The sequence below is a fragment of the Balaenoptera physalus genome (assembly GCF_965194825.1).
Source record: "Balaenoptera physalus genome assembly, chromosome: 13".
Classification (NCBI taxonomy): Eukaryota; Metazoa; Chordata; class Mammalia; order Artiodactyla; family Balaenopteridae; genus Balaenoptera; species Balaenoptera physalus.
The window spans coordinates 80,217,516-80,240,884 of record NC_138892.1 but is presented as its reverse complement, the minus strand read 5'-3'; the positions used below and the strand labels follow the sequence as shown (position 1 = coordinate 80,240,884).

The window sequence follows — 23,369 nt, the reverse complement described above, 5'->3', positions numbered from 1 at the left end:
TTACCTGTCGCGTCAAAAAAATGGGATCCATAATCCCTGCTGTTGGGCCAACGTTGTCATGAAGCCCTATAAAGTCATATGTATTAAAGGGCTTTGCACACTGTCAAATGCTAGACAGCTTGCGACCGCGGGTTATCCCTACAGGGATCTTTTCTGCTCTCGAGGGCCAAGGCAGCCCCATTTCCAACGCGGTTCTTTGCGTCCACGCCCGGATTCTTCCGCCCGGCCCCTTCCCCAAGCCGCGACCCACCACCCGCGGTACAAGCTAGGACAGCCAGAGTCCGGGTGGCGAATGGCCCCCGCGGGCAGCGCTCGGCTAACAGTCGGACGCCGCCGCCCGCGCTCGCCCCTCCACTCCGGGAGGGAGATCGGAGGCGTGGGAGAGCTGAGAGAGGGGGGGGTGCAGGCGCCTGGGAGCTAGAGACGGCGCCGGCGGGTACGGAGTGGACCGGAGAAGTGGAAGAAGCCGGGCAGATGGAGGCGAGGAGACAAAACCCGAACAATCCACGCTGGAAGTCGCCAGGAGCTGACCAGAAGGAAGGAGAGAGGTAGGATAGGAAAGCGCGGCGTCCCAAAGATGCGCCGGCGCCACACTGAAGGCTCAGGACCCGGGAGCTTAGAGCCGAGAGGACGCGGGTCCCAGACGACTGGGGGGAGGTCGCGAGCGGAGCCCTCCCCCAATTACCTGCGCTACTTCCGCCCTGGCTGCCCCTGTCCGGGGGGAAGATGCTCGAGCATTTCTCCCACTCCACCTGGCCCGCGAAGCACAGCTCGGTGACGATGTGCAGCGCCTTCTGGCACAGGCTGCTCACTCCGTTCTCCTTTTGGAAACTCATCGTTTGGCCTTGTTTCCCCCAGTTAGCCGTCGTTTCCCCTTCCCGTTACCTATGTGCTGGCCCCTCTAGGGCCCTAAACCATAACCGGCCCTCGAGGACTTTGGCCGGAGAGCGCGCAGCTAAAAGGCGGCAATTTAGGAGCCCCAAGTTGGCCCCATGGCGGGAGCGGAGGGCTCGGGAGAAGGCGGAGAGGCTGGGGCGGTAACCGGGGCGAGGCAGAGGCGGCAGCGGCGGCTGCGAGGTTTTTGCCAACTCTCACGCGGCGCGAACGAGCCCAAGCGAGCTGGAGAGAGACCTGGCATGGAGTGCGGAGGGGAGGGGGTGGGAGACGTAAAAAAACTAAAGCCCTCGGCTGCTGCAGCGCTTGTGTTTCTGGCGGGTGCCTGATGGGGGCGCGTCCAATCGCAGCCTGGCGCCGGCCCGGTGACCCCCAACAGAACGCGCCGTCCCCCTTCTTTAGTCCCCGGGGGAAGGGGGAGACCATGGGGGAGGGGCGGCCCGGCTCCCCTGCTGGGTTGTCCTGTTGAGGCTGGGGATGCTCTTCTGGGGGCACAGGAGGGCGAGAAATCTTGGTTTTCTCTGTACCTTTTTCAGCCTCCGTACACCAATCCCCTCTTCCCTCCAACGTGACTACGGATGTGCTCTATCCGGTTCTACTTTTCTGAAAAGTCATTCCAACTGAAAACAAACTGAAAAAGTTAAATTGAAAAAACGAGTAGATGAGTAATAAAACTAGATGTCTATAGAAAGAAGACATCCCAGGAAAGCATTTTAAAAATGATTGTTTAGAGACAGAATATTCAACCCAAGAGGTCTTTTTATTACTAGTAGTGAAATTCACCATGAGGTACATTTACTGATTACCCAGTTCAGTTTTTCTTTATGCATAAACAAACTGAATAGTCAAATTTTAATTGATTGCCTTTTTGATTTTTTCTTTATTAAACTTAGGAGATCCCAAAACAAAATATGTTATTTGTATTAATATTCAGTTAGGATTCTGTCCACTAATCTGGAATTGGCGATTGAGACTGCATAACCTGAACCCATTTATCACCCTTTCAAGTGACTTAAATACTGAAAAAGACAAGCCACAGTTGTTAAAGGGGAGGAGGGTTAATTTCAAATCTGTCACACACACCACTGCTTAACCTGAGGAAATTGTTTTCAGGTGTTTATCTCAGTCGAGGAGATGACTGAGGGGCTTGGACTCATAATTCTCTAATGCAAATGAATGATAATCACTAATGGAGCTAGAGCTACAAAATAATGTTAATAAACATGTGCCACAAGTTTACAGGAAATGCATTTACATTGCTTTTAAATTGTTTTCAGGCTGAGTTTGATCCCATATTATAACCTGAAGATTGACTTAACCTTTGTTAGGTAAGGATTCTTTACTTTAGAAGTGGAATATCCTGAATTTGTTCTTGTTGAGGAGGAAGAAATTTCCCCCTACCCGTCTTGATTCTTCAGGCTGGTCTACGAATTAAATTGATTTGAAGCAAATCAACAGGAGAAAAAATATGTATACAACATGTATACAGTGGGAGAGACTCAGGAAAAATGAGTAACTCACCAAAATGGCTGCAACCCTCACCTTAAAAGCCCTCTTCAGCTAAAGGCAAAAAAGGGTGTTGGGGGTAGTGGTTTGGTACCTCGAAGGGGAGGAAGGCAATTCACATGGAGATGGGAAAGCAAATGCTTGGTAAACAAATGTGTTCTCGGCCATATGGAGACAAGAGAAATTTTAACAAACAGACCTTGCTAGGTTCCTCCCAGTCTACAAATCTAGTTCATACAATAGTTACCTATGATGATAGCTCCCTTCCTGGACTCCTCTATCTACGTTTTTTTAGGCAGCTAGGAGGAAGGTCGAAGTTTCTTCCTGAGTCTTTTTGGTACTGTTGTTTTCAGCTCAAAATAATCTATATGCCAAAGAGACATTTTGGGACAGCAGGTTTTGCTCCCGTAGAATAGGTTGTTTTATTTTAAACTGTTTGACAGTTTGTGATAAATTATTTCCTCTGTAAGGACACTGATAAAGCTTACTATAAATATTCAGCATAACATCCCAGTAGGGAGCATTTATTAGTTGAATCATTTTGACCTGATTCATAGGACAATTGGTATAACTAGGACTATTTTTATCGTGAATTAAGAGAAAGTAAAATCTGCAGGCTTCATTTCCTTTTTTTTTTTTAATGCACATCGATTTGGGTTTTTTTTTTTAGATCAGATTGACTAAAGAAATAATTTCACTGGGATTTAAAAAAATCTTGAATATCCACTATGTTTAAAGATAAGTGTTACTGAACAAGGGCTCCTGTGCTGATGTTACAGAAAGCCAAACTCTGACAGTGGGTGTTTGCAGCAAAGTAAGGATTTACTTGCAGGGCACCAAGCAAGAAGAACAGGCAGCTTATGCTCAAATGGCTTTCAGGCAAGGGTTTTTAAAGACAGTGTTAGGAAAGAAGGTCATAGGTTGTGTGATCAGCTTGTGGACATTCTTCTGATTGGTTGGTGGTGAAGTAATAGGGTGATGTTTTGGAAACCTCAACCTTCTGGTTCTAACCAGTCTGAGGCCTACATGCTTGTGGTCAGCATGTAGTCACCATCCTCCACCTGGGTGGGGGGGTCTTAGTTTCTACAGAATAACTTAAAGATACGCATCAGATTGTATATCTATCTTCAGGAGGAACTAGCAGTCCTGTGACTCTATTGTCCTAATCATTAACTGCTTGAGCCTTCTCTTTGGAAATTAGTGAAGACCTTGAAGACTAATGCCTTTTTTTCTACAATCAAGAAATGGGGGACAGAGAGGAGATTCTGTACTCAGGAAGGCCCCTCAGGGTCCTGCTCAGTTTCATAAGTAACAGATTTTAGTAAGGCCCTTTCCAATTGTCCTTGCCCTCCAGTCCTCCACACTCTAGACTGAGCCATATGAAACAACTTGTAATGTAATGCTGTGTTTTCATATTTACTATATGAGCTCTTGTGTGGGATGACCAAATCAGTGATTTTATACTACTTACTTGCTTATGTGGAGTAAGGCAGAATGTCTCTCTAATGACCCTCTTATGTTTGATTTCAGTGTTAAATATTATTAAGTAAGCAAATTCTGAAAATAACTTTCCTGGTATTTTTTTATGCTGTTCCTACTATTTGGTTGTTTATTACTATTCCTACTGCTGTGTTTCCACAACAAGCAGAGTTAATTTCACTTGGATATTCATTTTTCTGAATTCATTTGTCTGAAATATTTTTGCTTTCTTCTAAAATTAATACCATAAGGATTTTATTTATTTTAGGCCATCTAGAGATGGCATCTTTAGGCCATCTCACAGTTCATTAACAGGTGGGTCAAGTCAGGATTTTATGTCACTTATTAAAGCTCAGGTAAGAGTTTTGGGGAAGTAGAAACTGCATTGAAAGTAATTTTTTTCCAATGATGAAGGATAACATGACAAGAATTTAAACTCACAGTCTTTAAATTTCTTTGCCAACTATTTTAATAAGAGCCTAATAAACCACACAATACAGATTTTCATATACTTCCTCACCAACACTCTGAAGGAGTTGCTAAAGTAGTAAGGAATGGGAGAACAGGTTAGGCTGACACTTACTGAACACCATTTGCTGTGTTAATGTGAGGCATTGATAGTCAAAAAATACAGGCTGTAAGGGTCTTTGTCACAGCTTCCTTCTGAGTGACCTTTGCATTAAGTAGAGGAGGAATTGGTTTGGGGGGGAAGATCCTATGAGAATTCCTGTGTGAGCTAAACTAGCCTCTTGAGTGGTAATTTTGGACATTCAGTACTCCCTGATTTCCCTGCTTGCTCAATGCTTTTCCAATTCTTTCTTTTTCCTCTTCCCATACCCCTTTCAAAATATGGAGGAGAGGGAGTTATCGTCTCAGGTAAAGATCTACCCGAGGTATTGGTGGATTTTCTGAGGAATTCAAGCCCAACCCTGGGAGACAGGACTCTTAGATCACTCTGAGGGACCACTCCAAAAATGTAAGGGAGGATCCAGGATATATAGGCGTTTTTGCAACAAAAACCAGGTAGTCTGAACATAAAAACATTACTGTTAAAGAAAACCAGATATCTTAAGTTAAGGAATTTGGCACTTTTCTATATATGGGAAGATGCAAGAGTCTGGGCTCATTGAAATCATTCCTTTGATATGCACCTTAACTATGTGGGGCCAATATTCTGTGTTTTCCCATCCTGAGTCTCCTCAGGGTGCACCTTTGGGGGGGTTGCTGCAGTGATTGACTGCTTGATGGCAGGCATCCTGTTTCTATCCTGAGTTCCCTCAAAGGCTCACCTTTGGGGTGGCTGCAATGTGATGGCTTGATGGCTGCAACACCCTTTGTTTACTGATATGGCAGTCAACATTTTTTTTCATTCAAATAATTTCAAATATTACTTGATCCCAAAGACAGGAAGTAAGAGAGTGAGTAAATGAAGAAATATCAGAACAGCTGAGCTCACTCTGAAAATGAAGATCAGAGGCAAATATTACATTTTAATTTATTTAAAGCTTTACCACATTCCTTTTCTGTGTTCTATAGTAGCTCAGGTTCATAAGGGCCCAATTCTAACTTCCTGTACATGCTTGAGCCTTCTCCATATTTTTTAATTTGGAGAATGGCATCGTCATTCACACCCAAGTGGTGATGATGATGACCAGATTTCTGGCTTGCAGGCATGGGTATTGCTATTGAGAAATCCCATTCTATTCTGGCTCCAGATCCTTTTAATCAATCTGATTCATCACTCTGGAAGGTGTGGTGTCTTCTCTTTTTCCATTGTATTCACTTGTTCATTTATCCTGACAGATATTCAGTGAGCATTTCAGAGACTCAATTTTGAGAAATTCTACTGATTTATTCCTTTGATAATCCTTTGCTTTCTATTTTTCTATTTCTTTCTATTTCTTGCACCTGTCTAGAACTCCTTTATGTTGGATTTCGGACCACCAGGATTGAATCTTTTATTTTGTTATTCTTCTGCTTTCCATCTCTACCACCCCCTACTCTTTGCAGTTGAAATTTTGGGAAATTTCCTTGACTTTATTTTCTTTTTCTAAAGAAAATTGAAGTATAGTTGATTTACAATGTTATGTTAGTTTCTGTTGTACAACAAAGTGATTCAGATATATGTATGTGTATATATATATATTCTTTTCTATTATAGGTTATTACAAGTTATTAAATATTGTTCCCTGTAGTATATAGTAGGACCTTGTTGTTTACATAGTTTATATATAGTAGTTCATATCTGCAAATCCCAAACTCCTAATTTATCCTCCCCCTTTCCACTTTGGTAACCATAAATTTGTTTTCTATATCTGTGAGTCTGATTCTGTTTTATAAATAAGTTCATTTGTATCATACTTTAGATTCCACATATAAGTGATATCATATGAAGTTTGTCTTTCTCTGTCTGATTTACTTCATTTAGTATGATAATCTCTAGGTCCATCCATTTGGCTGAAAATGGCATTATCTCATTTTTTTTTATGGCTGAGTAGTAGTCTACTGTAGACATGTACCACATCTTCTTTATCCATTCATCTGTTGATGGACATTTGGGTTACTTCCATGTCCTGGCTATTGTAAATAGTGCTGCTATGAACATTGCGGTGCTTGTATTTTTTGAATTAGAGATTTATCTGGATATATGCCCAGGATTGGGATTGTTGGATCATATGGTAACTCTATTTTTAATTTTTTAAGGAACCTCCATACTGTTCTCCATAGAGGCTGCACCAATTTACATTCCCACCAACAGTGTAGGAGGGTTTTTTTTTCTTCACACCCTCTCCAGCATTTATTATTTGTAGACTTTTGATAATGGGCATTCTTACCTATGTGGGGTGATAACTCATTGTAATTTTGATTTGCATTTCTCTGGTAATTAGTGATATTGAGCATCTTTTCATGTGCCTATTGGCTATCTGTATGCTTGACTTTCTTTTATGAACTTTCTATTAAATTTCTACAATTTCAGCTATTATAGTTTTAAGATATGCATACTTTTTACTGATTGTTTTTGTTTCTTATTTCATGGACATATAGTCTGTACTTCTTTTCAGACCATGTTAATTGTTATCTTTAACTTTCCTCCACTGCTTCTGTCTTGTATCTTTTCCCTCTGAATAACTTCTTTTTGCTCTAGTTTTATTGAGATATAGTTGACATATAACATTGAATAAGTTTAAGATGTATAACATAATGATTTATGTGTATATTATGAGATGATCACCACATTTTAGTGTATCATGAACTGTAGCAATGTAAGTATTAAAATACCAAAAGTGTGGATTAAAGAATACCATTCCCTCAATAGAAAAGAGAAAAAAGAGAAAAGAAAACTACAAATAGTGATTTGGGCTTCGAGCTATGCTTTCATTTTATGAAACTGGTATGTCAATAAACCAAAATTCATGCAGATCAAATGAGAGACCTAGAATTATCCATTAATCATTTGCAAAAAAAAAGGCTTGTCATCTATTACACTCTCATTTTAGTAAATGATCATCCAGGGGTTCTTCCATCCAAAAATTTTACTACCTCTGAAATTCATTTGTTCTGTCACTAGAGAACTCTGACTAATGCACTCTCTTAATCTCATCTCAGGTGGTCTGTCTCCTAATCTTGATGAGCTACTCTTGTCCCTTTAATCTTGCCTAAGGTGGTTTCTTGGCTGCTCCTCTCTTGATTAGCATCTGCTTGAACCTGCCCTTTGGAACTCAGGGAAAGTCATGGAGGCTGGAGTCTTGCCTACAAAGAAATGGGGAACAAAAGGGCCTCCATGCCGAGGAGCCCCACAGGGCCCCACTTGGTTTCATTACCCCTTTTTCTTTGATGGGGTGACGACTGCTCTGACTACTTCCTGCTGAGATGGGGTGTAGTCCTGCCTAAATTTGCAGGAATAGATACTGAATTAGAAATATTTGAGTTCCAAGTCCCAGATCCAAGTCTTATATGATTAAGATATCAGTCCCTTAGGAATAAGCCTGAAACCCGGTCCGGACTTGGCACTTTGGAGAGACTTGTAGCCAGTTGTTTTCAAACCATTCCCTGTATGGGGAAAACCCATTAAGGCAATCCTGAAGACCTGGAAATAGGAAGCTGACCACATATCTAGCAGTTAAAATTATTGAAAGAATCAGCATATGAATCTATAGTTTTGTAGTAAAAGGTATGAGAAAGGATAAGAAAACAGAATTTTCATTCCATTTGTCAAAACAAATAATTTCCCAAAGGGTGAGATGTCTGCTTTTTGGGAGTCTGCTCACTGGCTGTAGGCAGGCTTGGCTGGTTCATCTCTGGTAATCTTCTTACTCTAGTGTGATGTACCCACAGTTTTACTCCATGCAATTTTAGAGAAGCGTGACTAGTAATAAGAACATCATAGGGTCCCTCCCATTTTTCTTCACGCTGCTGCTCAGGTCATTGCTCTTTTTCACACTTTCAGCAGCCTCTTGTCTCCCGGCTTTGGAGGGATGTAAGGAAGCTTCCAGGCGAGGGGAGACCCAGATTCTGGCAGAGGTATCACAACATAAGATGCTATCTTTTCTGCTTCCCCAAAATAATTTCTTGGAGGAGGAAGTCTAGGGTGGTCCAGGCAGGAGGAAGAGAGGAACATCCTCAAGGCAAAAGTGCAGCTGCTAAGGCTGTCCCTCTTCCACCATCTATTCCGGCCTCAGAGTCCAGCTGCTGGGATGGTGGATGGGGTATGATTGGGGCTCAGCCTTTCCAGGCAAGGGTCCCAGGTGATCTGGCCTTCAGGGACACCCCTGGGACCATCCCCAAGTTGGTCCCTTCATGGTTGCCAAAACTGTTACCCAAAGCTCAGCCTCTCTTTACACTGGTGCCAAATCAAATCTTGGAGACAGAGTTTAGGGTGAAGTAGAAAAAGATAACTTTATTGTTTTGCCAGGCAAAGGGAGACACATCGGGCTTCTGCCTCTAAAAACTATGTGTCCCTGAATAACTTTTGTTTGTTTGTTTGTTTGTTGTTTTTCATGTTGTGGGATTTTCTCAGGTGTCTGCTGATAAAAATGACTAGATGTAAATGCTCTCTATTTATATTTAAGAACACTATAATATGGAGTTGAAATGCATTAATAAGGCTTACAACCAGTCAGCTTCACTGAAGGATGATTCAGTGTACTTTGAAGTGGAGCATCCCAAAATTTCAGAGAAGGACAATCTAATCTTTCATTAGAGATGTGGGGTAATAATTAAAGTCTGTCTGCTTTTACTTAACCATCCTTTTTCTGGTGCCTCAATCTGCCCTCTTGAAATCCTGGTGTCTTGTTTCTGGAGCCTTTCTATCTCCAGGGAAAAACCCTTTTATTTGCAAGATTGGAGAAGTGTAATCACCTGACCACAAGAATTTTATGGGTGGAGACTTGAGCCTCAAGACATTTAGAGAATTACACTAACTCCTAACCCCACCTTTTTTAGCCCTTCACCCTACCCCCAACTTCTGCAGAATCAGTACAAGGTATCTTCATATTTGCGTTTTTCTGAGGCTTTGTGAGGTGATGCATTAACTTCTCATTTTTTATCTGCCTCTAGAGGTTTAAGCTCCCTCTACTCAGGACGGCAGTTACTACTCCACCTTCTTCTATCTTGGAAAGGTATTGACATTTTTTATCAACTCCTGTGTCCTCTCCTATTCTTTTTATCCTATTGGATTTATAGCCTTTCATTGCTGTATTGTCATTTCAGTGTCATTTCAAGAGGGGTAGGAAAACATATCTTCAATCCATCATGTTTAACTGTTTAAAAGGACAGTTCTGATTATGTCATCCCAGTGCTTCCTCATTGTGCTTTAGATATATAGAATACCTTGCATGTGGCCTGTAAAGCCTTACCTGACTTGACCTCTGCCTATTTTCTTTGTTCTCTACTGAATTCTTTGACTTTGTGCTTTCATTTTATTCTCTATGTCATAATTTAAATTGAATAATTAATTTGATATAAACTCTAGTACATAGAGAACTTTTCTTCATTCATTACTGCTCTTTTCCAATTGCCTTGTGCTGTGCCAGCAGTAACAGTCATTTGATAAATATGAATGAATGAATAACTTAATGTATGCCATTTGTTAGCCCTATTACCTTCTTTCTAGTTATCAGAAATAAAAACCTTTAATTACCTGTTTCAGAAATACCACAGTAGAAAAGGTATTCCATGCAAATGGAAACAACAAGAAAGGTGGGGTAGCAATACTTATATCAGACAAAATAGACTTTAAAATAAGACTATAACAAGTGACAAAGAATGACATTACATAGTGATAATGGGATTGATCCAATAAGAAGATCTGATAATTGTAAATATATATGCACCCAACAGAGGAACACCTAAATATACAAAGCAAATATTAACAGACATAGGGAGAAAATGACAGTAACACAATAGGAGACTTCAACACCCCACTTACATCAATACAGATCATCCAAACAAAAAATCAATAAGGAAACACTGTTCTTAAACAACAAAATATAAGCAAACCAAATTCATCAATACATTAAAAGGATCATACAACATGATCAAATGGGATTTATCCCAGGGATGCAAGAATGGTTTCATATATGCAAATCAATCGATGTGATACACAATATTGACAAATTGAAGAATAAAAATTGTATGATCATCTCAATAGTTGCAGAAAAAGTTTTTGACAAAATTCAACATTTGTGATAATAACTCTCAACAAAGTGGATATAGAATGAACATATCTCAACATAATAAAGGCCATATACGAAAAGCCCACAGTTAACATTATACTTGATGGTAAAAAGTTGAAAGCATTTCCTCTAAGATAGGAAGAAGACAAGAATGCTCACTCTTTTATACAACATAGTATTGGAAATCCTAGCCACAGCAGTCAGACAATAAAATGAAATTGAAAGAATCCAAATGAAAGGAAAAAGTAAAACTGTCAGTGTTTGCAGGTGACGTGATACTATGCATAGAAATCCTAAAGAAACCATTAAAAAACTACTAGCATTCATCAATGAATTCAGTGAAGTTTCAGGATACAAAAGTAATATAGAGAAATCTACACACTAACAGTGAACTATCAGAAAGAGAAATTAAGAAAATAATCCCATTTACAATCTTATTAAAAAGAATAAATCTAAGTAGGGAGGTAAAAGAGCTGTACTTGGACAACTATAAGAAACTGATGAAAGAAATGAAAGGTGACACAGGTGGAAGGATATGTCGTGCTCATGGATTAGAAAAAATGTTGTTAAAATGACCATGCTACCCCAAGCAATCTACAGATTCAGTGCAATCCATATCAAAATACCAAGGGCATTTTTCACAGAACTAGAAAAAATAATCTAAAATTTGTGTGGAAACACAAAAGACCCCAGGTAATCAAAACAATCTTAAGAAACGAGAACAAAACAGGAGGTATAATGCTCCCTAAGTTCAAAATATACTACAAAGCTGTAGTCATCAAAACAGTTAGTACTGGCACAAAAACAGCCACATAGATCAATGGAACTGAATAGAGAGCTCAGAAATGAACCCAAAGTTATATGGGCAACTAATCTATGACAAAGGAGTCAAGAATATACAGTGGGGAAAAGACAGGCTCTTTGATACATGATATTGGGAAAACTGGACAGCTACATATGAAAGAATCAAACTTTTGCACAGCATATACAAACATAAACTCAAAATGGATTAAAGATTTAAATGTAAGATCTGAAACGTAGGCAGTATGCTCTTTAACATTGGTCTTAGCAATATTTGTATGGCTGTGTCTCCTCAGGCAAGGGAAACAATAGGGAAAATAAGCAAATTGGACTACATCAAACTTAAAAGCTCTTGCACAATGAAGAAAACTATCAACAAAAAGGAGAGACCGCCTGCTGAATGGGAGAAGATGTTTGTAAATGATATATCCAACAAGGGTTTAATATCCAAGGTATACAAAGAACTCATACAACTTAATGTCAAAAAAAACCCAAATTAAAAAATGGGCAGAATATCTGCATAGACATTTTTCCAAAAAGGACAGACAGATGGCCAATAAACACATAAAAAGATGCTCAACATCACTAATCAGAGAAATTCAAATCAAAACCACAGTAAGATATCCCCTCACACCTCTTAGAATGGTATTATAAATAAATAAATAAATAAATAAGTTGGTGAGGATGTAGAGGAAAGGAAACCCTCTGCACTGCTGGTAGGAATGTAAATTGGTGCAGCCTCTATGGAAAACAATGTGGAGGTTTCCCAAAAATTAAAAAATAGAGCTATAGAAAATTAAATAGAACTGTTTGCATGATCTAGCAAATCCTCTCCTGGGTATTTATCCAAAGAAAATGAAAATACTAATTAGAAAAGATATATACACCCCTATGTGCATTGCACATTATTTACAATAGCCAAGATATGGGAGCAACCTAAGTGCACATCAATAAATGAATATATATATATATATAGTTATGTTACTTAGCCATGAAAAAGAATGAAATCTTGCCATTTGCAACAACATGGATGGACCTAGATGGTATTATACTAAGTATAATAAGTCAGACTCAGAAAGACAAATACCGTATGATTTCACTTATATGTGGAATCTAAAAAACAAAACAAAGGAACAAGCATAACTAAACAGAATCAGAACTACAGTTAGAGAGAAGAAACATTGGTTGCCAGAGGGGAGGGGTATAGAGAAAGGAGAGAAATAGGTGAGGGAGATCAAGAGGTACAAACTTTCAGTTACCAGAAAAATGAGTGACAGGTATGAAATGTACAGTGTGGGGAATATAATCAATAATTATATAATATCTTTGTATGGTGACATATGACAACTAGACTTATTATGGTGATCATTTAAAAATGTACAGAAATATTGAATCACTACATTATGGGCTAGGAACAAACATAGTGTTGAAGGTCAATTACAATTCAGAAACAAAGTGTAACCAACTAACTAACTAACTCAGAAAAAAAGCAGATTTGTGGCTAGCAGAGGCAGAGGGTGAGGGGAAGAGGAGTTGGAGGAAGGCAGTCAGAAAGTACAAACTTCCAGTTACAAGATAAATAAGTACTAAGGATGCACTGTATAACATGATAAAGATAATTAATACTGCTGTAAGTTATAAATGAAAGCTATTAAGAGAGTAAATCCTAGGGTTCTCAACATAAGGAAAAACATACATTTTTTTCTATTTCTTTAATTCTGTATCTATATGAGATGATGGAACTTCACTAAACCAATTGTGGTAATTATTTCATCATGTATGTAAGTCAAATCATTATGTCATACACTTTAAACTTATACAGTGCTGTATGGCAATTACATATCAATAAAACTGGAAGAAAAAAGAAGTGAAACACCAGAGTATAGCAGAAACTGATAAACTGTTATATTCCCAGGGAAGTTGAGAGAATAGGTGTTAGAAGAAAGAGCCCGTGATAGTAGTGGAATATGTCCTTTGAGAAGAAAGAAAGTGGTCACTTGCACTTTAGGAACAATTCTAAATTTTGAGCACCCGCTTTGTGTCAAGACTGTTATACATTTTATTTTTTAATTTAATAATGATAATGTTAATTAAATAAATTATCTAATAATTTATAATTAAATAAATAAATAATTAAATAAAACTAAACACTTCGTAAGCAAATAGTAACTCATATATTAACTCATTTAGAACAGTGACAGGCATAGTTTAATCTTTTTACATATATTAACTTAATTCTCACAACAAACTTATGAGATAGGTGCTATTTCCCACTTTACAGATGAGAAAGCTGAGCCACAGAGAGTTGAAGTTGCCTTCCTTAGGCGATATAACCATTAGTAGTTGAGCCTAGATTTGGAGTAAGTCCTTAAGGTTGCAGAATTTGGGTTCTTAACTATTGCAGTATGCTGCTGCTTCTCACCTATCCTCATGAGATGCTTATAGGGTAGGAAAATGAGATTAAAAGACATTAAGCCAGGCAGGTGTATTGATAAAAGCATATAATGATAAAAGTATGACCTTTCTCTACCTTTCCATTCACATTAGCAACCAATACTACCCCAAATAGTTATACAATTTAAGAACTTAGCATACATCTTAGTCCCATTCTTCTCCTCTCTCATATGATTTAACAAGTATATGGATAGACATGTATAAATAGATGTTCTATCATTGTCTATTTCCCAGAAAGGTACAGTTCTTACCCAACTGTAATGAATGAAAATTCCTTCAGTTCAACTGGGTAGCTTTAATTATTTTAAGTGACAAAAAATTTTTCAATGTGATGATATACCATAATTTATTCAGCAATTTCCCTACTGATGGAAATTCACTTTATTTTTAGTTATTCGTCACTATGGATCCCTCTACAATGCAGTGACACATATTGTAGCAGTGCGTGGTGTATGTTGCAGTGAACTTCCTAGATCCTTACATACTGAAAATTTCATTTATATGACCTAGGTTCCCAAAGAAGAGAATTCTGCTATATGAAATCACATTTAAAATCACATTTCTACCAGAAACATATAAGAATATAATTTTCTTTGCATCTCTTGCTTACAAAAATAGAGGTTACTACTTTAAAATTCTTGCCATTATTTTGAGTGTATTTTTTCAAAGACTTCACTAAAAAAAAAGAATGATATGGTCATATTTGTATATTTTTGTAAATTTTTATATAATGTGTGTATAAATGAATTTAAAGTTAAGTGTAAAACATTTTTAATTAAAAAAAGGATGTAGGAGTAGCCATTATTTATCTTTTAAATTAGTGATCTCAAAACTTAGCATGTATCAGAATCATCTTGAGGGTTCGTTAAAACACAAATCCTGGCCCACACTCTCAGAGTTTCTGAATCAGTAGGTCTGAGGTGGGGGTATAAAAATTTGCATTTCTAAGTTCCTGCTGGTCCAGGGACCACACTTTGAGAGCTGTTGTTCTTTGTGGCCTCTTTAAAACCAAGAATTATTTCTAAGACTTTATACCAGAAGTAAGCCCCCAAATAGTCCCACCTAATTAATAGTCAAGTAACTACAAAATTTAGTAATATGATAATCTTTTTAAAAATGTGATAAGACCCAATGTAGGCCAGATTTGGGGGGGAAATGGGTAATTGTGTACACTGCTAGTAAGAAGATAAATTGATACATATTTCTCTAAAATTACAGTGTTGCATACTCTACTTAGAAATTCACTTCTAAGGGTTTATCCTAAGGAAAATATCATAAACGTGTTCACTGATTTAGCAACAAAAATATTTATTGAAACATTGTTTGTAATATTAAAAATGTTAGAACTGTCTGCATTTCTAAATAGGGGATTTATTAGATCAATTGTGGTATATCCATAAAATTGAATACCACTCAGCTATTCAATAAAAATTAATCAGATTATATAGATGTACAAATTTACTGATTTATAAATATTAAGAAAAAACAACAAATGCTCACAGTGGTCATGTCAGATGGGCTTAGCAGCTATGATGACTAGTGCTCTACACCTCTTCCAACCTCTTCTCAGATGCTTTCCTATTCTGTAGAGACTAGAAAGATAGAAATTCCATTCCTTAGGCTCCATTGCAGCTTGAGCTCTGTATCTGTTTAACACCCACAAACCCCATGTTATTGCAGGAAATTTGGAAGGTACAAGTGAGGCAGTAGATATACTTTTGTTACTCCCATTTCTTCTCACAAGCATAGTCATAGAATCATTTGATTTTTTGCTACATCATCAAAGGGGTCCCCGTGTTGAGTAGCTTGTAATGTGATTGTCAAGAAGCTGACCATGGGACATCCATTTTGTCGTTGTGTAGTATAGCATGCACAGAGTAGATTGTGGAGCAGTTTCCTAGTCCTGGCAGTGATGGCATGATTTTGAATTCTAACTTCTAATCATTTAAGAATCAGTAATTCCCTGTGGTATGGCTCTGGCATTCTTTCTGACAGCACAACCTAGAATCTGTCTCTTTCCTCTTTACAATAATTCTGTAAGCCATTTAGTATTTGGTAAAATCTATTTTGGTTTATAGTGGTGGAAAAGATTCTGTTCTCTGTAACTGAACACTGAGCACTGATAAGATTAGATAATTTCATTCTGTATTATCTAATTAACAACCATGTATTACTATTGAATATGAAAAAACTATTTATATAATAATAGTAATATTGTTTAGAATTAATCTAAAGTTTACAAAGGGGCTTATTTTAAAATTATAATAATATTTTGAACAAAGTATGATAGTTTAGTAGTTAAGAGTTTGAGCTTTAGAGACAACCTAAGTTTAAATCCTAGCACTGCCACTTCCTCCTTTAGTATTTTTGATCAATAAAGCTTCTAAAATCTCGGAATCATTTGCTATAAACCTGAGGATTATAATACTTTATCTATGGTGTGACGATTAAATGAGATAATGTATGTAAAGCTGAGATCCCAATGCTTAATATTTTACAGGAATTAAATAAATGGTGGCAGTCTCGCTGTCTCCCTTAAACTTTCATAGAGTTCACATTTTTCCACCCTGATTGTAATAACATCCAAGCATCTCTTTTTTTCAGTGCTTTGCTTTGAACTGCATTTCATTATACAGCATCAAAATAAATTTAGATAAATGTCCTACTATCATTTAAATTAGATGCAAGAAACATGAAAATATTAAATGAAAATGATTTCTCCATGTGAGCTTATATTTCATTATCATTGACATTATTTAAGAAAACAAATTCTACTTTATAGTTAAGTGGTTTTAGGATTCTTTCAGCTCACCGATTGTTTCAAGGTGAAACAAGTGCTGACCTGGTGTTCAAAATACAGCAACACATCAATATCTGATAATTAAGGAATTATTGTTTCCTTGGATTCACATGCATAACCCTTAGTAACGTTAATAGTGAATGAGAACACAACGAATTTCCTAGGAATTTAAAATAGGAACATGCTTCCAAGTTGTTTTTACTCAAGTATCTGGAGTACATAGGGCAAATATTACCTTTAAATATACACCCAAATATTGTGTGATTACAGATAGAACTCTGAAACTGTCAACAAGCTCGAAGCACCTTGTCTAGTAGAGCTAATTGTTTCTGCTAATGTAGTTGCAATCACTTTATTCTTTTGCAGTGTTCAGTCGCCTAGAGAGAGGAATGCAATATGTGCCCACTGCATAAACAAATAGAAAACCACCTTTTATGAGGTTCAATCTTATCACCTTTTTTTTTCTTTTCTTTTCTTTCTTTCATTATTATTATTATTATTATTATTATTATTATTATTATTATTATTTGGCTGTGTTGGGTCTTTGTTGCTGTGCACAGGCTTTCTCTCATTGCAGCAAGCGGGGGCTACTCTTCCTTGAGGTGCACAGGCTTCTCATTGAGGTGGTTTCTCTTGTTGCAGAGCATGGGTTCTAGGCATGTGGGCTTCAGTAGTTGCAGCTCGTGGGCTCAGTAGTTGTGGTGCACAGGTTCAGTAGTTGTGGTGCATGGGCTTAGTGGTGCACAGGCTTTGTTGCCCTGCAACATGTGGGATCTTCCTGGACCAGGGATCGAACCTGTGGCCCCTGAATTGGCAGGCAGATTCTTAACCACTGCACCACCAGGGAAGTCCCTCACCTTGTTTTTATTAGTATATACACTAACAAACTGAGATGATATTAGTAAGTTTTAATTATGAATAAATGATAATATATATCATATATATACTTTTGTTACTCCCACCATTTCTTCTCATGTTACTTTGAATGTGTAATTCCTGTACTCTTAAGTGATGCTCATGAGGATTATTTCTTGAGAAAACATGTGCTCCTGAGTTGTAGGTAACTATCTGAGATTCTTTTCTGCTTTAACTAAAGAGAATGAGATTAGGAATGCCTCCTTAAGACCTCTTCTTTTAAATAAGAGCTTGTCACTAATTTGAGAGAAAACTTGTTAATAAGTACAAGAACTATGTTCGTTCATTCATTCATTCATTCAGTATCTATTTGTTGAGACCTACTATGCAATAGTCTGAGTGCTGGAGATACAGCAGTGAACAAATTAAACAAAGGATATAAATGATGCAGCCCCTTTGGAAAACATTTTGGAAGTTCCTAAAAATGTTTAACATTGGGTTACCATATGACCAGAAATTCCATTCCTAGGAATACACCACCAAAGAACTGAAAACATATGTTCACACACAAAAATTGTATATTGATATTCATAGCATCATTATTCCTAGTAGCCAAAAAGTGGTAACATCCATCAGCTGATGAATGGATAAACAAATGTGGTACATCCTTATAGCATAAACAAAAATGGAATTGACTCTAAAAATTTATTACAAAATAAGTTCTCTTCTTCAGTTAACTTCTCATTTTTAACTGAAATGAAATGTAGAGGGGAAAAATTATCTGGTATGTTAGTCTGTGCAGTGTGACAACACTGTTCCTCAGGTGGGTTTCTCACATCTTCTGGGGAGCAGTATGATTCTTTAGGGGAGAATTTAGATGTTTACAATCACTTATAGCCTAAAAACTTTAAGATGTTCGGTCTTGGTTTAACCCATTCATGATTATATTAAAAGAAAATGGTAAATCCCTTTAAAAATTTTTTATATAATTAAAAATTTCTTAGATACTATAATACTATATGCTTGACTTCCAATAAAATGTACTAGAATACATAGAATAAGATCCCTTTAAAAGACATTTGCTTAAGAAATTTTACTACTTTTAAATTCTACTAAATAGATTTTGAGAAAACATAAAGACCATTGTTAAAAGGACAAGCTTGGGAAATAATTTGATTACATTATAGAATTCAAAGATTTAGCAAAGCTTGTCAATAGTCTAGATCCTATAGAGAATATCTTCATAAGTAAGTTGTAAATACAAGTAAGAGAATTATTTCCATTTGTAATTCATGTATTCTGTCTTAATAGTTTGTTATTTGTTTCATATAAATCATTTAAAAAATACATTACAAGAGTGACAACATGGAAAGTGGCAAAGCAGGGAGCTCACTCCACTGAAACACTCATTAAGCTGGCAAAACAGACAAAGAGCATTGGAACAAGGTGGCAGAATAGAAGTATATGGAGCTCACCTCCCCCCTTAAAAACATCAAAAATACATCTATGTGTGGAAAAGTTCTCACAGGAAACTAACTGGAAACTGGCAGAAGAATACCTATACAACCAAAGCTGCAAAAGGACTTCCACATAACCAGGTAGGATGGAAAAAAGATATAGCATCAGAACCTCCACCCCCAGAAAAGATCTGAAAGGAAAAGATAGTCTACATGGGTGGACCCTCATTCTGGGGAGTGAGCAGGTTAAGCCACAGACTGAGCATCCCATTTGCCACATGGTGTTCCAGAGATCTACACAGAGGAGACATGGCTACTAGGAGAACCACTGGGACAGATTCAAGGGCTGGAGAAGCCTAGAATCCACTTACAAAGAGTGTGCAAGTGCTGGCTCACCAACCAATATGATGGAGAGAGCTCCGCACTAGTGGTTGCTGCCTTGCCACACTCCCCAATCCAAGTGGGGCAAACACCTCAGCCTGCTCATCCCACAACACAGCTTGACACGGGATCTGGGCCAGTTGAGCCCAGGAAAAGATTTGGTTTAGCTTTGCAGAACCAGCCTGGGTGCCTGGGGTGTGGTCTGGGTGGGGCAGCAGCAGACATTTTTGGCATTTACTGAAGAGGCACCATGACCAGTAAGCTGTGGTCCCCACTCCCAGTCAAGTAAATGCTCCAGTATCACCCACTCAATGCCATACAGCACGGGGTCTGGAGCAGACAGGTTCTGGAAGAAGACTATCTAGGGACACAGATTGGGAGCATGGAGAGTGTGGTCTGTGTGGGGCAGTGGTGGCCATTGTTGGCTCTTACTCAAGCCACATCTTGGGAACCACCCTAATCAGCACCACATTGCTGTCCTGTTCCCAGCTGAGTGAATGCTCTGGTTCTGCCCACTTCATGCTACAGCTTGGTGCTGCATCTGGGGCAGACAGGCCCTGGGAGAAGACCTGATTTAAGGATGCAGAGGAGGCTCAGGGGCCTGGTATCTGGTTCAGGTGGGGTAGTGGCAGCCAGTATTGGTGCTAGCTCAATCAGCACCCCAGAAACAGCCCAGATCCCTAACAGCAGTGCAGCCAATTCAATTCCTACTGCCACAACACCCTGATCCCCAGCCCTAGCCTGGTGAATACTGTGGCCCCATCCACTCCATGCCATAGCATTTGCAGTAGCTCTGGGACAACCAAAACAGGTGAAAGTATGTGACCTTGGGCTGTGTTTGAGCAGAGCTGTGGATGTCTATATAGGTGGTTCATCAGACCTCTGTGAGCACATGAACCTCACTTACTTCAGCACTCCCCTGCTTTGGGGCAAAACACAAACTCAAAAGGAACAGAGCCTGCTCAAACCTGACCCTCAGGGCTTCTGCTATAGCAACTAGGGAGTAGGCCTCACCCCTAAGAGGGTGGCAACAGCCATGGAGCAAAAAGGAAGTCCAACTTCACACACTGTGCAAGCTTTAGGTCTTCCAACACCAACCACATCCACTGTCAAAGTGATAGAGGCCAGCATACCCTGAGGAAAGACATCGTCGGTGTCCACATCAAAACCAGCCCTGCTACCAAAGACATTCAACACATGCTGTCTACACAGGGATGCTCCCACATAAAAATACCTCTTCAAGATCACAATAGATAACTGTTACTCCTAAATTTGTAGAGATAGAGAAAGATAGATAAAATAAAACAGCAGAGGAAATACTCCCAATCGAAAGGGCAAGAGAAATCCCCTGAAAAAAGAAAGAGATAATTAGTCTACCAGACACTGAATTAAAAAGGTGGTAGTAAAAATGTTAACTAAAGAGAGATTATTGATATAAAAGCAGATCTTTTAAACAAGGAAATAGAAAGTATAAAGATAACTCAAACTAAAATTGATAATTAAATCATTCAAGAAGCAATGAATAGCCAACTAAATGACACAGAACCATGAATAAGTGATCTGGAAGACAGAATAATGGAAACCACCCAATCAGAACAGCAGACAGAAGACAAATGAAAGAAAATGAAAGTAGCACACACCATCTATGGAATAATAAAAAACATGCCTACGTACATGTAATAGGGATTCTAGAAGGAGAAGAGACAGAAAAGGGGGCTGAAAATGTATTTTAAGAAATTATGACTGAAAACTTCCCAAACCTAAAGAAGGAAACAGATATCCAGGTACCAGAAGCACAGAGGGTCCCACATCAAGACATATCATAATTAAAATGGCAAAAAGAAAAAAAGAAACAGATAAAGAGAGAATTATAAAGGTAGCAAGAGAAAAGCAAGGAGTCAATTTTAAGGGAAGCCCCATAAGCTTATCAGCTGATTTCTCTGCTGAAAATTTGCAGGCCAGAAGAGAATGGCATAATCAAAGACCTGAAAGGGGAAAACTGGCAACCCAGATTACTTTACCCAGCAATTTTATCATTTAGAATAGAAGGAGAGATAAAGAATTTCTCAGACATACAAAAACTAAAAGAATTCAGCAATACTAAACCGACTCTAAAAGAAAAGTTGATGGGTCTTCTCTAAATGGAAAAGAAGCAAGAATCTACAGGAAAGGGAAAATCCCAAGAGAAAAGGAAAATATATAGTAAGGATTGAGGATCACTTAAATAAGTCAGCAAATAGATTAAAAATTGAAAAAAACATGTAAAACCGACTATAGTTACAATAAACAGTAAAGTGATACACATGAAGATATATCATAGGACATCTAAAACACAAAATGTGGAGAAGGGGAGTAAAAAATGTAGATCTTTCAGAATGTGTTTTTGAACTTATGACTATCAGTTTAAAGCAAGTAGACATAATTATGGGTAAACATTATGAACCCCATGTAACCACAAATCAGAAACCTACAATAGATACACAAAAACGAAAAAGAAAGTAATTCAAGCATACTACAAAAGAAAATAATCAAACCACAAAAGGAAAAACAAAAAGAAGAACAAAAGAACAAACAAAAAACACCTGAAAAACGGGAATAAAATGGTAATAAGTACATACCTATCAATAATTACTTTAAATGTCAGTAGACTCAGTGCTCCAATCAAAAGACATAGGGTGGCTGATTGGATTATAAAAACCCAATAACTTGCAATATGCTTCCTACAAGAGACCCACTTCAGGGCGAAAGACACACACTGAAAGTGGGGAGATGGAAAAAGATATTTCATACATGTGGAAATGACAAGAAAGTGGGATAGCAATACTTGCATTGGACAAAATAGACCTTAAAAACAAAGGCTATAATGAAAGACAAAGAAGGGCAGTATATTGCCATTTGCAGCAACATGAATGGATCTAGAGATTTTTATACGAAGTGAAGTAAGTTGGAAAGAGAAAGACAAATACCATATGATATCACTTATATGTGGAATCTAAAATATGACACAAATGAACTTATCTACAGAACAGAATCACAGACATAGAGAACAGATTTGTGTTTGCCAAGGGGGAGAGGCAATGGGGGAGGGATGGATTGGGAGTTGGGAATTAACAGATGCAAACATTATAGATAGAATGGATAAACAACAAGGTCCTACTGTAAAGCACAGGGAACTATATTCAATATCCTGTGATAAACCATAATGGAAAAGAATATGAAAAAGAATATATATATATGTATAACTGAATCACTTTGCTGTACAGTGGAAATTAGCACAACATTGTAAATCAACTATACTTGAATAAAATAAATTTTTTAAAAAGCACATTATATAATGATAAAGAGATCAATACAAGAAGAGGATATAACACTCGTTAATATATAAGCACCCAATACACAAGAACCTAAATATGTAAAGCAAATACTAAAAACCGTAAAGAGAGAAATTAACAATAATACAATAAGAGTAGGAGACTTTTAACACTGACATCAATGGACAGATCATGCAGACAAAAAATCAAAAAGGCAACAGAGGTCCTAAATAACACAGTAAACCAGTTGGACTTAACTGATACCTACAGTCACTACATCCAAAAAACCAGAATACACATTCTCATCAAGCATGCAAGGAATGTTCACTAGGACAGACCACATGCTAGGTCACAAAAGAAGCCTCAACAAATTTAAGAGGATAGAAATTATATCAAGCATCTTTTCTTTTTTTTTTTTTTTTTTTTTATTTATTTATTTTTTTTTATTTTTTTTCACACACACACACTGTATTTTATTTTTACAAGAGATAAACAGACTGACCCCAAGCATTGTACATGGATGACCACAACAAAAGCAACAATGATTGCAATTACCAAACATGAAACACACTCATACTATGTCATAATATTGACATTCAGTCCAGTAATCCTCCACTGTAACAGCTCCTTTACTTTGCAGTGAAAATTGATTTGTATATTCTTTGCCTCTGAGTCCTTGTGGGATTTTTTTTTTTTTTTAAATTCAGACAGAAAGTCACAAAAATTATACTCATCGTCATCTGTTCACTCAGTCCCA

At 37.8% G+C, this 23,369-nt stretch overlaps 1 protein-coding gene across 1 annotated transcript in view; it reads right to left on the bottom strand.

Annotated features, from left to right (window-relative positions):
• Positions 1–23,013, bottom strand: part of SYT10 (synaptotagmin 10) — a 105,068-nt gene extending 82,055 nt beyond the window's left edge. The window contains exon 1 of the mRNA XM_082419799.1: positions 686–23,013. Within this exon, the coding sequence (XP_082275925.1) occupies positions 686–836 (151 nt within the window). The 5' untranslated portion in view covers positions 837–23,013. The remainder of the gene's footprint in view (positions 1–685) is intronic.
• Positions 23,014–23,369: the final 356 nt, after the last annotated feature.